This window comes from Lathyrus oleraceus, chromosome 6 (genome assembly GCF_024323335.1).
Source record: "Lathyrus oleraceus cultivar Zhongwan6 chromosome 6, CAAS_Psat_ZW6_1.0, whole genome shotgun sequence".
Lineage (NCBI taxonomy): Eukaryota > Viridiplantae > Streptophyta > Magnoliopsida > Fabales > Fabaceae > Lathyrus > Lathyrus oleraceus.
In genome coordinates, this window is record NC_066584.1 from 430,823,839 (window position 1) to 430,842,738 (window position 18,900).

At 36.6% G+C, this 18,900-nt stretch overlaps 1 protein-coding gene across 1 annotated transcript; it reads right to left on the reverse strand.

The window, feature by feature from the left end:
• Window positions 1-1,647: 1,647 nt before the first annotated feature.
• On the reverse strand, window positions 1,648-17,120 carry LOC127092144 (uncharacterized). Its single transcript, XM_051030954.1, has 14 exons — window positions 16,869-17,120; window positions 16,639-16,780; window positions 16,188-16,306; window positions 16,024-16,105; window positions 15,744-15,886; window positions 14,913-15,060; window positions 14,761-14,825; window positions 13,027-13,138; window positions 3,943-4,077; window positions 3,277-3,314; window positions 3,067-3,159; window positions 2,488-2,571; window positions 2,260-2,415; window positions 1,648-1,997 (listed from the first exon to the last, which is right to left on the reverse strand). The coding sequence occupies exons 1-14, from the start codon at window positions 16,935-16,937 to the stop codon at window positions 1,857-1,859; spliced, it is 1,527 nt and encodes a 508-aa protein (XP_050886911.1). The 5' UTR covers window positions 16,938-17,120; the 3' UTR covers window positions 1,648-1,856.
• Between the last annotated feature and the right edge of the window lie 1,780 nt (window positions 17,121-18,900).

The following is an 18,900-nucleotide window of genomic DNA, read 5'->3' on the forward strand; positions in this document are numbered from 1 at the left end:
TTTTTAATTAATTAAAAATAGTTTCTGACTTTTAAAAATACTGAAATTTTTTGTCAAACTTTGTTTGACCTTGTTGAACTTAGGATAAATCACTTGGACCTTTCAAGGTTGATTTGAAGTGATTTTGAAGTTTGATTTTTCTTTAATATTTTAATTCAAGTTTATTTTAGATATTAAAAAATACCAAAAATATTCTATTCATTTCTTGACTTCCAATCTTCATCTCACTTCTGTTTTTGATTGTTTGACCTTGACTTTCAATGTTATTGGTCAACACTTATATCTTCTAAACTCCCTCTTGTCCATTCTTTGATTGTTTATAGAACTTTTTGATGTGTGTTTTCTTGTGCTAGGGGATTCCAAACTTGAGTAATTTTGAGGAACCATTACCATGAGCATCCAAAATGAGAGAAACAAAAGCCATTGGAGGATTCATGAAGCATTCTTTGCTTGATTGATTGCTTGAAATATTTGCTTGTGATTGCTTATTCCAAAGGATGGGAGCTACTTGGATCATCAATATGATCTCAAGAGAGGAACTCCTAGTGTGGTTCATTTTCTTACCCCTCACCTTTTTGCTTTGTTAGGACTTAGTCATTCTTCTTCTTCTCTCCACTCTAACCCAAGCCAAAACTCTTTGTGCAAACATTTAACCTTTGTTTTCAACTATTAGAAACCTAAGCCTTATGCTTTTGATTTTCAAACTTTCTTTTCATAACACTTATTTTGAATTGAATCTTTAAGTCAACTTTGACCATTTTTGTACACTTCTAATTGGTAAATATAACTCATTCAAATTTCTTTTTTGTGGTTCCAATGGCCACTTTCTTAATCAAATCTTTCGTAACCTTTAGCTATTAGGTTTGAGTTATCTTTGTGGTAGATGTAATACTCACCTATATCCTTAGTGATAGACAATGAGTCTTCCATGCTTATTATAGGGTTAACCCCTCACTAGCATGTTGAAGTTATCCTCACATGGTGGATTTGTGGTTTGGTTGGATTTTCTCCCTTTGATAACAAAAGACCTTAAGGCTTTTGGACCAATCAATTCACTAACTCATTTTGAGATTTTTACCACGAACTACGAGGTTTTGATCCTAATCTTTTTATAACATGGTACGTAGGCAATGGGTTTATCCATCCAAACACAAAATGTAAATAAACTTGTATATTCTTTTCTCCTCTCTTCAATCATGTTTGCACAAACAAATTTTTCACAAAATAATAACCTTTGCAACAAGTATGAAAAGGGCTCCCTAGGAGTACCTAGGATGTTTTGGGCGCCTAACACCTTCCCATTGCATAACCAACCCCCTTACCCAAATCTCTGTTTCTTTTCCTAGTTTTGTTAAAACTATTAGGTTTTTATTCGCTTTCTAACAATTCCTTTGGATAAATAGAAGTGCGGTGGCGACTCAACTTATATAATTTACCTTAGATTTAGTCAATATCTCTAATGGTAACGAATACCCCGCTACATCAACCAACACACTTTTATAGTGTCTTAAAGATATTAGAATTGAATAATATATTTAAATGTTAAACTCACATTTAAATTCAAAAATTAATCTCAAACCACGCGTTAATTTAAGACGGGTAAGTTTATATCAGGGGTAAGAGATTAGCATGAATTTTATTTTATCATTGAAAAACAATTAAAACTAGTTAGCTAGCTATTTTATTAACTTTTAGCAACAAAATTACCCAATACATTCAAAAGAAATTAAATATCTGCTACTCAGTTCAATACCAATCAATTATTTCAAAAGAAATTAAATTCATGGGAATGCTCCAATTGTATTGGGAGTATTAATCTATTCTAAATTATCAAAATTTGCTATCCCTCTATATCTTCAGAAGTCATGGAAAAGCATAATAGCATCGTCAAGTTTCATCAGTGATGATCCCAAGAGTAATAAAACATTTTGTAGCCGTTTGTATTTCTTCAGCAGTGGCACAGACTCATTAATCTTGGCCTTAGGAGTATTTATAATCTGAAACATCCAACAACAATATTAATTTGTGCAACATAACAGAGCTCAAATGCCAGAACTGTGGCTTCATGTTGTATAATATGGCAATACCGTAAAATAATAAAAATGATAGACATTTTGCTTCTGAGTGAGATTAAGAGTCAATTTTCCAAGATTTTCTGACACATGTTATTGCGGCAAAAATCCATGGAAACAGAAGCTCCAAATTCCAATAATAGTATAGCAGCTAGGATTATATTTACAAATATCAACATTGACTAACCTCTTCTTCCTTTTCTTGCTCGGAAGCCATTCTTAGTTTCAAATTTAAGGCACCGTGGTACATCTCATCCAGAACATGTTCCCAAAGCAGAGGCTGATTAACTTTCCACATTAAAATCGACACTGGCTTAGTATTTCCTCCGGTGACAGATAATTTCTGCAACGAATATTAAATTATGTGAAGATTAAATATCAGAATTTGTAAATATTAAAAAGGATAATTGGTTACCTCCATATGCAAGTAGTTTTCCTTCCATAATTTATACAGTAACTTTGGAGCTTCCTTTTTCTCTACAAGAGTAGCATCTGCAAGCTACATAGAAAAGAGAAGGATTGAAAGGCCAGATAAGTAATATAGTATTAAAATTTTATGTGTTTTCAGTTTTTCAGTTTAAAAAGAAACCGAGGAATTTATAATCATTAATATACAATACCGACATAGCAATCCGTATAATTTATTTTTTTGGCACATGTAGCATCATGGAGGAGTGCTAATGTGCATGACTTTAATACAAAATCAATTCACTCAAAATCAATCCTCCTCACCGCAGAACCAAACATATACTTAGTAGAAGTAAGCAGGAAATAGAAAGAGGAAAGCTATCCCAAATCAAATCAAATTTTCACATTTATCAAAAATACCCTAAAAATATTACTCTAATAGTTCATCCTTCAGAATCTAAGTGGGTCATGGCAGCTAACAAGTTAACTAAATTAGAATTCAAACTTTACGTTTATTGTCAATAAAATCCCCTTAGTTAATTGGCAAAATTTATTTTTGACTATTTCATCAACAAGAGTTTATCACCTTATCTGTCGGGCAAAACTGATTTTCCTTTGATAGATGCCTGAACATTCGGTAGGCATCCCTTCCATACCTTTTTAGCACAATTGACTCAACCTGCAACATAGCACACAAAAGCACAGTTTTTCGTGAGTAAATCATGAATATGTATGTGTGAGAGAGATTTATAAACATAATAAAAAAATTAAAAATTAAAAATTAAAAAAAAAAAACCTCTTCATTTCGAGCCCATCGAATAATGTGCTTTAAATCTGGAAAAGAAAAGAAAGAAGTTAAGAATAACAACATATCAAAGGAACAAGAAATGGGTTAGAGATTGTTTTGCATAACAAACTAAGGGCCCGTTTGTTTTGACTTTTTTTAAAATGATTATTATAGTGTAACATAATTTTATGTAAAAAAAATTTACAAAGAAACTTTTCATAAAAATTTCAAACGAAAATTTGGTTTGAATAGTTATTCTTAAAATGTAATTTTAGATATTTCATCATTTGATTGAAACTTTTTTTAGATATCAAAATTTCAAAAAATCACTTAATTTTGAAGCTATTTCAAATAACTTTTCATAAAAATCATTTTCAAAATACAACTTTTTGAAAAAATTGTGATGTCGACTATGTTTTGATCTTCAATATTGATCATCAATATGTGTTTATATTATAGGATGTCAAAATTAATCTTTAAATTTAGAAAAATCAAAATATAAAAAAAATTGTAATATTTTGAAAAACGATTTTATAAAATCCATTTTAAAAAATACAAAGAAAAACCCATTTTTTTAAAGCTGAAACAAACAGGCCCTAAAAATACCGGTAGGTCAGGTGTATATTTTATGCCACAAAATATAGTCTAACATAAGGTAAAGAGATATTGGCATACCAACAACATATTCATATAACATCTGATTTGAGCAGCCCAACTGAACAAGAGCAGCTTTAACACGATCGATGGTCATAGTTCTGCCATTTTCAGTCTTAATCACCTCTGAGAAAATTGTATCCGGCGGTAAGGGAACTGAAACATAGGACAAGATAGTGTAAGCCCTTGAGAGTACAATGAGATACTAATGGTGGAGGTCTTATTTGTTAACAAGAGGATAAATCAGAAAACAACAATAAAAAATAAAAAACAAAAAACAAATCTACTAAGGAAACCAAATTTAGAAGCCAATCACCCAATTTAAATCATATATCAAGTATTGTGCCATTAAATCCTCCTTAAAATCGCATATTATGCTTTAGCTAAATGCACTGGAAGGATAAAAACGTTGCAATATCTTCTTTTAAATTTAAAAAAAAAACATTATTTCTATGAAAACCATGAAAAGTATATATATCGAGAATAGGTTGTGAATCATAGGAGTGGGACACGTCCAACATTCACCAAAAATGCTGCATAAGGAATCACATAGACAACCACTGTAAGACCATAGATTACACACATATCAAGGGACCAAATCCTTTTATCTGAGTGACCAGGTAATGAAAAGAGGCAAGGAGGCCCGAGAGGGAGTAGTCCACCTTGGAAAATATATAATTTAAATCACAAAAAATGTGGAGGTGAAAAAATAGAATCCTTTTTTTACTTATAATGGAATCTTAAACACCAAAGCTTGTGGAAATGAAATTTGTAGAGATGAAAAATAATAAAGGCATGGCACGGAATAACTAAAAGGGAAATCTCCTGCCAATGGTCCTTCCAAAATTTAATATGAAGGTGTCACCCGTCTTCAGAAGGTTAGGCTAAGATTTAAAGGTGGCACAACCTAAATAATTTTCTACGGCATAAAATGAGAATACATCAAATAGTTGATCTATACTATGCAATTTCAACAGAGATTTTTTATGTTGGTTGTCTACTGCCCAAGACAACCCTAATTTTTCTTCCAAGCTTGAAACTAGCTATGTAATATGCTGATAGACTTCTTATTATGGGCAGTTATGGGTAGTTGTTTTTATTATTGTCAGCTATACATAGTAGTTATGGGTTATATGTGTTTCTGTTTTAGAATAAATATAGAAAGGAAAGGAAAAAAGTGATTATGGATAGTTTTTTAAGGGTTTTGGGAGGGAGAGACCAAGCTCTCTAGTTCTTGGAGGGAGAGACCTAGATTCTCGAATTTATTGGATAAGAACCTTCTTGTAATAATATATTATTTATTTCTTTAGCTTATGTGTGAACTATGCATTCTCTATAGTGTGTGTAGATCTGTTTCTTTTGTAAACCTATTCTACCATAATATAAGTTTTTCTACAATTAAGTTGTACTTTTGTACCAGTTTCTATCAACTGGTATCAGGGCGGTAGGACCCAGGCAGATTACAGGGTTTCCACGCGAGGCATGGAGGCACTCAAGGCGATTCTCGAACGTGGGTTTGAGGGGCTGTTATCCATGAGGGAAGATCAGGAAAAGAGCCTTGAACAAGAGAGGCTGGAGCGGTTGGGAACTCGAAGGTAAATAAATGAAATCGTGGAAACGGAACGACAATTGAATGTACAAACCAGTCCATATGACAAATGCAGTAACGGAAATTATGGAGTGAATGAAAATGAAATGAGAGACCCACTGGATTCCCCAAAAACAGAGAGGAAAGATGGCAGAGATTGAAAATTCAAGATTTTGAACCACTTGAGAACCAACTGCAACTATGATGAAACAATGTCATTCATTTCACCTTGAGGACAAGATGATTCTTTTGGAGGGAGAGACAAAACGTTCGAATTTCTTGGATAAGAATCGTCTTATAATAATTCTTTTTAGTTTATGTGTGAATTACGCATTCTCTATCGTATGTGTAAAATTGTTTTTGTTGTAAACCTACTCTACTATAATATAAGTTAGTTTCTACAATTAAATTGTACTCTGATACCATTTTCTATCATTCCCATAGGCATACCCATAAAGATCTAATATCACCATATAAACACTTTCATGATAGTGTTACCAGAGTTATCAATCCTGGATAGCGGAGCAGAGCCCCAAAAACGGGATAGCGGATAGCAGTATGACTGCTATTTAATTATTTTTAGAACAAATTATATAAATAATAACTATAAAAATGAACCAAACAAATAACTCAATAATACAACAATAACCATAAAAGATTCACAAATCAAACTATCAAAACACAAGAAGGCTTAATCAAAAACTCTTAATCAATTCAACATCAACATGTCTTAAATTTAATCAAAACATCACATCTCAAAATTCAAACTATTCTTCTTCAAACAAAGCAACCTGCGAACGCGAGAGAGGAGAAGAAGTACAGAGTCAAACACGAAAGAGGAGGAAATGGAATTTCGGGCTAATGACTAAAAAATTTAAGGGTATTTTGGGGATTTCGCAAAAAAAAACAGAAAGCAGATTGGGCAGAGAAGCCACTCAGCTTCACAACCCACGATTGTTCAAAAAGCGGCTGTGATTGAAAAACGCGCTGCGATCTGTGATTTCATAGAGGTCGGCCTTCGCGCCGTCTGCTATCCTGGGAGAGCGAACTTTGAGTGAAACTTTTATGCCACTATTGATAGAATTAGGTAAAGAGAGAGAATGGAAAGAAACTCTCATTGTATTATATGATGAACAGTAATACAAGAGGCTACTATATATAGCCATGTAATCCAAAACAGAAAAGGTGTGAGGCGCATAACAAGCTAACAGCACACCACTAACAAAGCTGACAGCTCAGCAAAACAGAATAGAAAAATAAAATAAAGGGCATATTAGTAAACTACTCTATTAGTCCCCCTTAGAAGCTGATGGCAGACTGGTCAAAGTAGCCTTATCATACACACGCAACTTGGAACGAAGAGGAACAAACTTGGCAGCAGAGAGGGGCTTAGTGAGAATGTCAGCCCATTGATCTTGAGCTGGTACATGAACAACAGTCAGACTTTTGCTGAGTACTTTCTCTCGCAGAAAGAAAATATCAAGCTCCATATGCTTAGTCCTGTTGTGAAGAATAGGATTGTGAGCCAAAGTAACAGTGCTCAAGTTATCACACAAGATCTTGGGAACTTGAGAGGAATAATGGAGTTCCTTAAGCAAGGACTGAATCCAAATGAGTTCAGCAGCTAGCTGAGCCATACTGCGATATTCCGCCTCAGCACTGGACCTTGCAACAAGCTGTTGCTTTTTGGACCACCAGGAAACAACATTAGGCCCAAGATATATGCAGGCCCCTGAAGTAGATCTCCGGTCATCAGGGTCTGATGCCCAGTCTGCATCACAGAACCCTAGCAACTGCATTGGTTGCTGAATAGGAGCAGGCTGAAGGAGAAGACCATGGTGCAGAGTACCACTTAGGTACCTTAAGATTCTTTTAACAGCCTTCCAATGATCCTCTAAAGGATTGGACAAAAACTGACAGACTTTGTTGACTGAAAAAGAGATCTCTGGCCTAGTTAAGGTAGCATATTGAAGGGCACCAACCACAGACCGAAACTGAGTAGGGTCATCAACCGCAGCAGACCCAACCTTGGACAATTTGCTGCTAGAGATCATGGGAGTAGGCATGCCATTGGCATTCAACATATTAAGCCTTGAAAGCAAATCTGTGATGTACTTAGTCTGAGATAAGAGAAGAGAACCATTAGGGAGATGAGTCACTTGAATCCCTAGAAAATAATCAAGTTGTCCCAGCTGTTTGAGAGAGAAAGAATTATTGAGATGCTTGATCAAGGAAGCTATAAAAGGAGCAGAACTACCCGTGATGATTATATCATCTACATAGACCAGAATTAGAATCTGAAGTTTACCTTGATGCAACAAAAACAAGCTAGGATCACATCTACTAGCCTTAAACCCGAGTTGAACCAAGGCACACTTTAGCTTATCAAACCAGGCCCTAGGAGCCTGTTTTAAACCATAAATAGCCTTATTTAACTTGCAAACAAGAGTGCTGTCAGCAACTTCAAAGCCAGGGGGCTGTTGCATAAAGACTTCTTCTTCAAGAGTGCCATTGAGGAAGGCATTGTTAACATCAATCTGCTGCAATGGCCACCTGTTTGTAACAGCAATAGAAAGAACAATTCTCACAGTGACAGGTTTAATGACAGGAGAGAAAGTCTCTTGAAAATCATTGCCAGCCTTTTGATGGAACCCTTTAGCCACTAATCTGGCTTTATACCTGTTTATGGAACCATCAGGATTCTCCTTAGTCCTGAACACCCACTTACATCCAATAGGCTTCCTTCCAGCAGGAGCTTTCACCAAAGTCCAGGTCTGATTTCTCAGCAGTGCCTGATGTTCTTCCTTCATGGCCTGAAACCAGTTAGGAGCAGCCAAGGCTTGTTCAACAGATGTAGGTTCAAGGTGGGCTGTTAATAGAGTAGGGTGAAGTCTAGGAAGGGTGATTCCTCTTTTGGCTCTAGTTTGCATCGGGTGAATGTTTTGAGGGTGAATGGAAGGTAAAGCTGTGGCAGCAGGGTGGGAAATAGGACTAGGGCCAGGGGAGGGACCAACTGAAGGAGAGGAATATGAAGAGGAGGGAGAAAGAGTGCTAGCTTCAGCTGGATCAGAGAGAATGAGGGCAGGAGAGGAAGAAGGAGAAGAGGTAATGGGAATGGCAGTGAGAGGTTGAGGGATAGGTTGCTGACCAGAAGAATAAGAGTAGTTAGAGGGAGCAGCAGAGGAAGAGGAAGAAGAGATTGGAGAAATATTAGGAATAGTGGGACAGCTAAGTTGAGGAAAAGCAGAATTTGAGGAAGAAGAAGGCATAGAAGACAGATTAGAAGTAGAGGGAGTAGAGGGAACAGGAGGAAAACTGAGAGAGGGAGAGGAAGAGGATGGAGTGTTAGGAAGAGAGACAGATTTTGAAGAAGAAACCAAGGTGGAATAAGGAAAATTTGCTTCATTAAAAACAACATCCTTGGAAATAAAAATGCGACCATCTGAAGCAAGGCATTTATAGCCTTTGTGAGAGGTAGAGTATCCAAGGAAAATGCACAGTTGAGATCTAAAATCAAGTTTATGAGAATTATAGGGACGAAGGAAAGGATAACAAGCACAGCCAAAGACTTTAAGGGTAGTATAGTCAGGGTTTTTGTGAAGTAATTTAAAATAAGGTGAGACATTGTCAAGTATAGGTGTAGGAAGTCTGTTAATGAGATATGCAGCTGTGACAAATGCATGATCCCAGAATTTTAAGGGAAGGGTGGACTGAGCAAGGAGTGTGAGGCCAGTCTCAACAATGTGCATGTGCTTACGTTCAACAAGGCCATTTTGGTGATGTGTATGGGGACAAGTGAATCTGTGAACAATCCCTAAATCTGTGAGATATTTGGTAAGAGGCCTAAACTCACCTCCCCCATCAGTTTGGACACATTTAATGGGACAATTGAACTGAAGTTCAACCATTTTTTTAAACTGAAGAAACTGAACCATGGTGTCAGACTTAAGTTTGAGAGGAAAAACCCAAACAAACCTAGAGAAGGCATCAATACAGGTTAGGAAATAGGTATAACCACTGGAAGATTGCATAGGGGCAGGACCCCAGAGATCACATACAACCAGCTCAAAAGGATGAGAGTAAACTGTGGTAGATAAAGAAGAAGGAAGTCTATGAGACTTGCCAATGCAGCAAGCATGACATAACTCAGCAGGGGGTTTAGATGGAAAGGACTGATTACACAGTTTGAAGATTTCAGTGAGGGCATGATGATTGGGGTGTCCCAGCCTAGTATGCCAAAGCACATATTTATTGGATGCAATAGAATTTGCAGCATTAAAGTGTGAGGAAGGTAAAACAGTACTGACAGAGTTTAGAGAAGGATTGAAAAAGGTACTTGTAACATTATAATTGCAAGATTCATTACAAGAAGACAAAGGATTTATAGTATGATTTGCAACCGATTCAGTACACTGAGATATAGAATCTATAACATCTGTCCTATAGGAACCATTACAATTGTATGCTGCAGGATAACTATGACTAGAACTATAAGAGGAAGAAGACTTGGACAACGGAGGAGCAGCTGGATTGGAGAATTTATAGAGGCCATCAGCACCAACAAGACCACTGAGTAAGACTTCAGAAGTAGCCTGAGATTTGACAACACAAAACTTAGGATGAAATTCAAAAAATACAGAATTATCTTGAGCAAATTTGCTCACACTCATAAGGTTTTTGGTGATGTGAGGGACATGTAAGAGATTGTTAAGAGTGAGAGATAGATGAGGTTTGTGAGGTAAGGGAAAAGACATAGAACCTACAGAGTTGATGGACAAACCTTGGCCGTTACCTATGAAAACTTGTTCAGTTCCAGGCACGGAGGCAGAGTCAGACACATTAGAGGCATCAGGAGTAACATGATGAGAAGCTCCTGAGTCAGGATACCACCACTGGTTTGCACTGCTAGCTTCAGTACCTGCATAAAAGGCTTGTGGTGCAGAAGATCTGGGAGGTGCAGCTCTGGGAGAAGCATAAGCAAGCGGCACAGGATAAACAGCACGAGGAGCCACGTGAAAAGGATTGAAGGGAGCTCGATGATGTGGATAACTAGCACCACTGGAATTGGCATAACGATAGTAGCATACAGAAGCATCATGACCAGGTTTGTGACAAATCTGACACGGTGATTTCCCAAAACGACCTCCTCCACGACCAAAACGACCACCACCGCGACCAGAACGACCACCACGTGCACCATAGGAATGATTTTCAGCATTAGCGGTGACGTGACTCGTTCCTTGAGGAAACGCCTCGGAGACGACTTGATCAGAAGCGCCTGGAGTAGGAGAAGGTGTTGCTTGAGTGAGATTGACCATCGCCGTCGCAGGTTCTGTAATCGCAGCTTTGCGATGCTTCTCCAATTGCGACTCATGAGCAAGCAAGGAAGACTCCAACTCTTCCAAGGAGCTAACGTCATCTTTGCTGTTGACGGCGGCGACAATAGAATCATAATCCTCAGGTAACGAATCGAGAACAATCTCAATTAGGTTACGAAGAGGAACGGGATCACCGATGGAGGTTAGCGACTCACTGATGTCACGAGAACGCGTCATAAGCTCAGTAATCGTTAGTGAACCCTTCGTAAGACGCCGGAGTTCTGAACGAAGTTGACGAGCCTTGGTGGAGAGAAGAACATCAAAGTAGCGATGAACTTCTGTCCACACCTGCCACGCATGCTTGCAGTCAACGAGCTTAGGAAGGAGAGCATCGGAGATAGTAGAGAGAAGCCAGGTGCAGATGAGAGCATCCTGCTGTTCCCACTCAAGAAACGCACTGTGAGATGCAGGATCTGAGGGAGACGGTGACGGAATCACCGGAACAGTGACAAAGCGTTGAAGACGATGACCACGGACGACGCCATCAATCTGCTGCTTCCACTGTTTGAAGTTCTTGTCGTCAAGCTTAACAGAAATTAGGTGAGAAAGTTTCACCTGAGAGGAAGGGAATAAAGATTCCATGGATCGGAAAAAAATTTAAGCTCCGGATACCATGATAGAATTAGGTAAAGAGAGAGAATGAAAAGAAACTCTCATTGTATTATATGATGAACAGTAATACAAGAGGCTACTATATATAGCCATGTAATCCAAAACAGAAAAGGTGTGAGGCGCATAACAAGCTAACAGCAACTATGCATAATTAATTACTTTCAAATGGTGCGCCATTATTGGGATGTTGTAGCACCAACACCTCTGATCAAAAGCATGACAGGTGTCCGACACGTGTCAGTTAATAGAGTATATGTTAGAATAGTTTAGCCAAACAGTCCCTACTGGACTTGTAACAAACTAACTGACTATGCTGAGTCAGCACAATCCAGTTAGGCTATAAATATATACTCACATTCATGAGTATTGTAACTAACTTTCTCATTTGAGAAAATATCAATTACAGAAATGCAAAACTCTCCCTCTTGCTCTCTTCATCTTCCATTTTTCTGTGATTAAATTCAATTTATTCTTTTTTCAAATTATTACCGATGTCAACGTGTCATTGTCGGTATCATGTCTATGTCAGGTACTTCTTAGCGTGGAATTCTTAAGCGAAAAGCATGATTTTCTGTCCGTTTACATTTTTTAAATTGGTGTTTTCATCCTACAGCTTTTCATCCAGGTACTGAAATTGTATCTATGATCCGACAAAGTTGTTACATTATATAAAGAATATTTTAGATTATTGGTTACATATTTTCTTGCAAAAGGAAATTGTATGTGCTAAAGTGACACCTAATACATAATAGAAAGACTTCATTGCAATTTGGGTCCTCCTTATGAAAATTGTCCTCCCATTTTTAAATCTTTAAGTTTTGAATCCTCCTTCAGATTTTTTGGACTAAAAACTAATAATGTAACATGTCTTAAATGATGTGGCATACGATATGATGATACGAAGTTATCAACACAACGCCAATGAAATTACAAAAAAAAACTTCTATAAAGCTTTTGTTTCAACTTCGAAAACTATTCATTTTCTGTAATTTAATTAATTATAAGTAAATAATTAATTCATCTGAATGATTCTTCATCATCAGACTTTTTGTCACATCATTTAAAACATGTCACGTCACCATTTTTTAGTCCATAAATATGAGAAAGAGACAAAAATTGATGGATTTTAAAATGGGGACTAATTTTGTGATTGAGTAAAACTAAAAAGATCTAAACTGCAACTAAGCCTAATAGAAAAGAACAAGGTTACGAAACCGACTTCAATTGGTGCACTACAGTTGCATCATCTTGCCATTATAGTAATATACTTCTTAAACTTAAAGTGATTAACTAACACTCAAATACAATTGACCGCTCATCAAATCTTTCTTTTGGGCATAAATCTTTGAAATGCAAAATAGGTAAAAGCTTGAGAGCAATCAAAGTATGGTATGGCTCATGCAATCATCAAATCATCATAAATTATATAAATTTAAAAAGTAATTACTATCTGAATATGTATCGGCCAATAGACATGAATATTAACATCATAAATTTCCAGACTTCGTGAAACGGAATCTAGATCACCTGATTTTTCTATTTTCACTTCTTTATCTTTATTTCTTGTTGCCTTCAATATTGCACTTAGGACAATAGCAGCTCCATCGTCCATCCGTGCTCTTACATTCTCAACCAGTGCCTGGAAAATGAATATAATGTTTAGAATGCATTCTTCAAATAATAACATCCAGCAGAAAGCAAACAGAAAGCAAACAATTCCATCTAAGTTATACAAACATGATATCCATGAAAATACTATAATGTCTTACAACTAATATTAAAAAGAAAACCAACATCAACTAAATATTAACACGTGCCCTGTTGCCACAGTTAATATTTAAGAGAAAATAAAGTAGCATCAACAAAGAATAGTAATAAATGCTAAGCTGCTTTACACAAAGCATTACATAATGAACCTTTTAAAGAATCCCGCATTGGTTGAGATATGGCTTGAAGATATGTTTATAAGTGGGGGCAACCCTCACCTTATAAGCCGGTTTTATAAGGTTGAGCTATGCTAAACCACAATTTTAAGATAACCAATCATGTTAATCCACACAAACCATATGATATCATTCCTTAGCTGATTCTGTAAGAAACTTTATGTTTGCAAGTTTTTATACCGGTAAAGGCAACATGAATCAGATCATAGCTTAGCTGATTTCATAGTCGGGCATTGAAATTAGGTTCAAATGAGATGAAAATAGGCAAGGTTGAGCTAGTCAGTATCCAGGCCTATAGAGGTGAAAATAGGCAAGTTGAGCTAGTCTTTGCAAAGACTAAACCTGACTTGATAAAATATTTGCACTGCACCTGGCATTACCATAGCATCCTGGCATTACCTGACTTTATATCCAGATTGTTATTGTATTGTTACAACTTGCAAATAGAGGTGAAAATAGGCAAGGTTGAGCTAGTCTTCGCAAAGACTAAACCTGACTTGACAAAATAATTCAAGACCCAAGTCTGACTTGTTACATTACATGTCATAGCTTTCTTTTTGGGGTCTAATTATGGCCTTTTTAAAATCTCGTTATGGCATGTTAGTCTGTTTAAAGGTCTATTTCATATTAATTTCTTTAAATAAGCAATCTGGCTGACCTTTAAAATAGACTAACAAGCTAATAGGCTACTGAGATTTAACAACACATTTTAGAGATTATGACTATGCGATCTTACTTCAATTACATTTTATAATAATATTTAGATATGTCAAAAACTTATGTAAGCTAATATGCTTAAAGTAATGAAAAGGTTTTAACACTGTACAAAATCCAAAATATCTAATATAATAATAACAATAGTAATATAAAAATATTATATATATTTATTAAGTAGGTTGCCTGATAGGCCTAGAAGGCATTTCTGTGGCATGACGTCTGGCATCTTTAGCTAAATAAGTTTCTAGATAAGTTTAAACCTTTTCTCTTTTATTAAAAAAAAAATCTAGCTTGGCATGGGATTGAAGTAGGCTAGACCATAGGCCCCGTCGCTTGGCCTGGCCTATTACCACCCTACTTGTAAACGGCAGTGTTGCATTTATAAAGGCTAAGAATGGATTTAAATTCTATCAGGCTTCTTCATATAAACCATTTGTATTTATAATTCACAACATTTAACTATATTGGCATCCCTCTCTCAGCTTGTTGAATTATTATAAGTTTTGTTTACCAAAAGTGAAAAACAAAATCACGAGAAAAACTAAATCTGGGTGGGTAGCAATGGCATGCAGTTCAAATAGGAAATTATAGTAAAACGAACCTTGTCCCTGAGATGACGCGTGAACTCCTCAAAATTTGCACGCCAAAGAATTAAGTCCTCTTTTGCTGCACCAAATTTTATATCCACGTTTAAAATATCACAAGCAAAATAATAAGTCCACTCAGGTCTCACACAAGATACAAGAGTCTTACCATCAGTTTCTGCAACGCTTGTATCAGCTGGATTTGTTTCTCCATCACTATTACAACCTATATCTGCATTGAGTGAAAATCTAATCATATCCCCACGCACTGCAGCTTCTATAACACGTTGTTCTTTTGTTTCTGGTGCTTTGAAATTCTATAGGTCACAAATGATGAAATCGAACAGCATCAGCAAAAATCTTATTCAGATTACAAGAGTGAACACAATGTAGTGGCATTGTCAATCAAAATGATGAACGATGGCATAAAAATCTCATTAATTATCTACTTTCCAACACTTCTTTTTTTATGCAAACGATGAACCATAAGCCTGCCTGTAAAAACCTAACCAGGAAGCATTTAATGAAGCATCAACTGTGTAGAGTACTAGAATGAATTAACTAGTAAATTTAATTCATTGCTTGAATTTTCATAATCAGCCTTCATGTCTAATTGATGCTACAGAAAAATGATAATCATGGGTGTTACTAGCAGAGATAGTTACTACATATTTCCTTGCTCAAAAGTTAAAAGAAAAATAAGTAAAAGGTTAAAATGTAAACACATTTTATATGATAAAGACAAATCACAAAAATTAGAGAGAAATGAAGATAATGAATCTCCCAAAACAAAATAACATAATCAAACACAATAGGGAAAAAAGAGAATATTAATCCAACAAAGCTTTGTGATTCCTCAACATAACTGTTAGGGACTGAAACCCCATTAGAAAGGCCCTGTGCTTTATACAAATTAGATGCCAAATGCCTGGTTTTATCCCAAATCATTGATCAAGGACAATCCAACTACTTATAGAAATTGAGACAAGTATACAATTACCTGGGCCCCCTTAGCACCACGCTTCTTAGTAATAATTTCTCTTTCAACTACCCTAGCCTCAGGGAGTGGGCAGCGCTCAACATATCGAGCCATCAGAAGTTTAAGAAGGCTCTCTCGTACAGCAGCTGCAGCCGCTGCATTTTCTGAAAGTGAAAACACATGATTTGAGAAGGACAGATTGAGGAGAGGAGTCACTATTTTGTGACATATAGTTAAGCTGGAGAACTTTGAATTACAGTACTCTCTCGACATATAAATATGAGCCAAGTAAAACACGTGCCTTTTCCTTGACTTTCTCTGTCAACCATTTGTTTCATGTTAAGTCTACCATCGCGGAGCAAACCCTCAAAAATTTTTGCACACTGCAAAACAAGTGGAAAAATCCTCTCAGCATTTTAAGCCTTAAATCGAAAAGCTTCAAAGAAAAGCAAGGATCAAACCAACTTTGTCATCAAGATCCCCCGACACTATCTCCATGAATTTCGGAAATCTCAGTCGATGGAGTATGTTATCAAACAACACCATGTATTCTGTCTTAACTCTCGACCCATCATCATCACCACCTGCATTTATATTTATCCAGAAAAATCATCACCACGTCACTTATCATCCACTAACAGAGCATAATTTAATAGCAAATACATATAATTCATCAAACTATGACATATCATCAACACCAAGGTTTTAAATTATAGTCAGCAACAGCATCTGTAGACGCAATATAAAAGATCTTTGAGTTCTCCGCAATCGCAACCGCAATTTCAACAGCATTTTCAAAATTTTACCGCACCGAAACCGCAATTTAAAATCATGATTTGTTTTATATAATTTTATTTTACTCCAACATATTCATTGCTAATAAAAAGAGGAATAAAGCATAACATTGATAAATTACCTTCTGCAACAAAAGCCTGGACACAATTATGTTGAATCAATACAAGCAATGAGTTCTTAACATGCTCCGAGGAAAGTTCCGTGTATCGAATAGCCAGGTCCAAAGTGAGAGCTCCATGGTTAAGCAGATTTTCGCAAACTTTCTGAAAACACAAAAATCAACAATATGTTAGTTAAAAATCAGCGATAAAGGAGAAGAAGAGGTAGAGAGAAAGGGTTAGAGAGTGATACAGCGACGATTTTGCCGAAGTGGTTGGTGATGAGGTAAACGGCGAACTTGATTCCCCACTGCGAAACCATTTCGTTGCCAGAGAAACGGCGTTGAGGGGAGATTGAAGAGAGAAAGGCGCGGGAAGGGACTTAGGGCTTTTGAGTTCTGTGATACTTTCTGGATAGCTATATTATTAACCTAGAACCAAGACCTAACTATTTTTCAGTAGTTAAGTGGTAAGGCTTTTGATCTCAGCTTAGTTGATCGCGAGATCGATTCTTGAATATGCGAAAGTTGATTTTTTTTTAAAATAACCAAACTTTTCAAAAAAAATTCTAAAATAACCAATTTTTTTTTTAAAAAAAAAACCAAAATAATTAAATTTGATAGATAGAGGATGCGCCAATGTCTCTAGCGCCTGTGTGTATTTTTAATGGTGAGTGTATGCCAATTCATCTGGCGCATACACCCCCTCCTATTATTTTTTTAATTTTTTTATTTTATTTTAATTTTTTTAGTTATTTAATTTTTTAAAATTTTTTTATTTTTAATATTTAATATTTATTATTTAATACATAAGAAATAATAATGAAAAAAAATCATTAAATATGTAATAATTTGTTACATTGGATAGACAAAAAACTAATGACTCGCCCGATTATAATGTCCTACGGTTCCATATCTCGGTGCGTTCGTTTGTCTCCGAGGTCTCCCACGATTTTCTTGAGGTGTTTGTGGTCTTTGGGTGTTGACCTGATCGAGTCATGGCCGGTTGGAAGGTCCGGCGGAAGTTCTGGCGGTATTTGACAGATGTGTCATCATTTGCTCCCAATATCCAGAGGGGCTTTGGCCAACGGCGCTTCCGTAATGGAGTTCGTTGCCCATGTCATCGTAGTTAGGGCGTTGGGGTTGGGTGAATTGGGGACGGTATAGTTGCCCAAATTGGGTCATTGAGTCGTTTTGAAAACGAAACAATGGTTCTTAGGGCGTACTATAGTTAAACAGTGGTTGGGTGTTTATTGGTGAAGAGCTACGATGAAGTGACCTATATGAATCATCTGGGCTGTAGACGGTTGTGGTTGCGAGGTTTGATTCTTGGTTTTGTGTTTGGGTGGGTGGTATGAATGGATTGCGACGTTGGATGGTTGGTTGTTGGGTGGTTGGCATGAACGGGTTGCGATGTTGGGTGTGTGATTGTTGTGTGTATGTGGTCGGTTGATGTTGTGTAGTTGGTTGTTGGGTTTGGGTGGGTTCACATTGGTGTTGGGTGGGTTCACATTGGTGTTGGATGGTGAATTGATGTGGGGCATACGATGACGAAGCAAGTTGGTGCGGATCCATCAAATACTGCGGCTCGGATACAAATTGTTGAGTTGTTACAGACCTAAACCATGTCATATATTGTTGAGTCGGTCTTGCACCTTGGATGACTGGTTCGTTCAAGATGTGTTGTCGTCGATTCCTCCATTGACGACACATGTCTTTTGCAAAGTCTCTCCAGTCAGAATAATCCCATTTTGCATCGACCCTTTTTTGATGCCAAATCCCCAAACACGTGGGAGATTCTGGAATCTGTTGTAGCATTCCGAATTGCAATTTGACCCGGTCACTTTGGTGCATTTCCACTGTAGTGAATCGGATAATCGGTGTCTTCGTTGTCCAAACTGCAGCATCGTCGTGGTTCACATCATGATTCAGACTCAGATATGGCCTCCAAACAAACTGTAAAACAATACCAAATCGTTAGATGGAAAATAATTTGAGAAGTATTTTTAAATTAAAATATAGTTTGGTAGGAGTATTACATCGTCATGTCCAATGTGGTCCAATAGATTTTGATAGACTACAATAGCGTGTTTCGGACACCTATTGTAGTTCATTCCACTTACTGACCACCTAAGATAATAAAAAGAAGTGAAAAATATTATTTACTGTTAATTATAATAATAAATATAATTAACTGAATGGTGAATGATAAAGTGTTAGACTTACTTGGTTGCAAACAGGAACACGAATGAACGTTCATTTATCGGGCGCGAGCGACGGCATTCT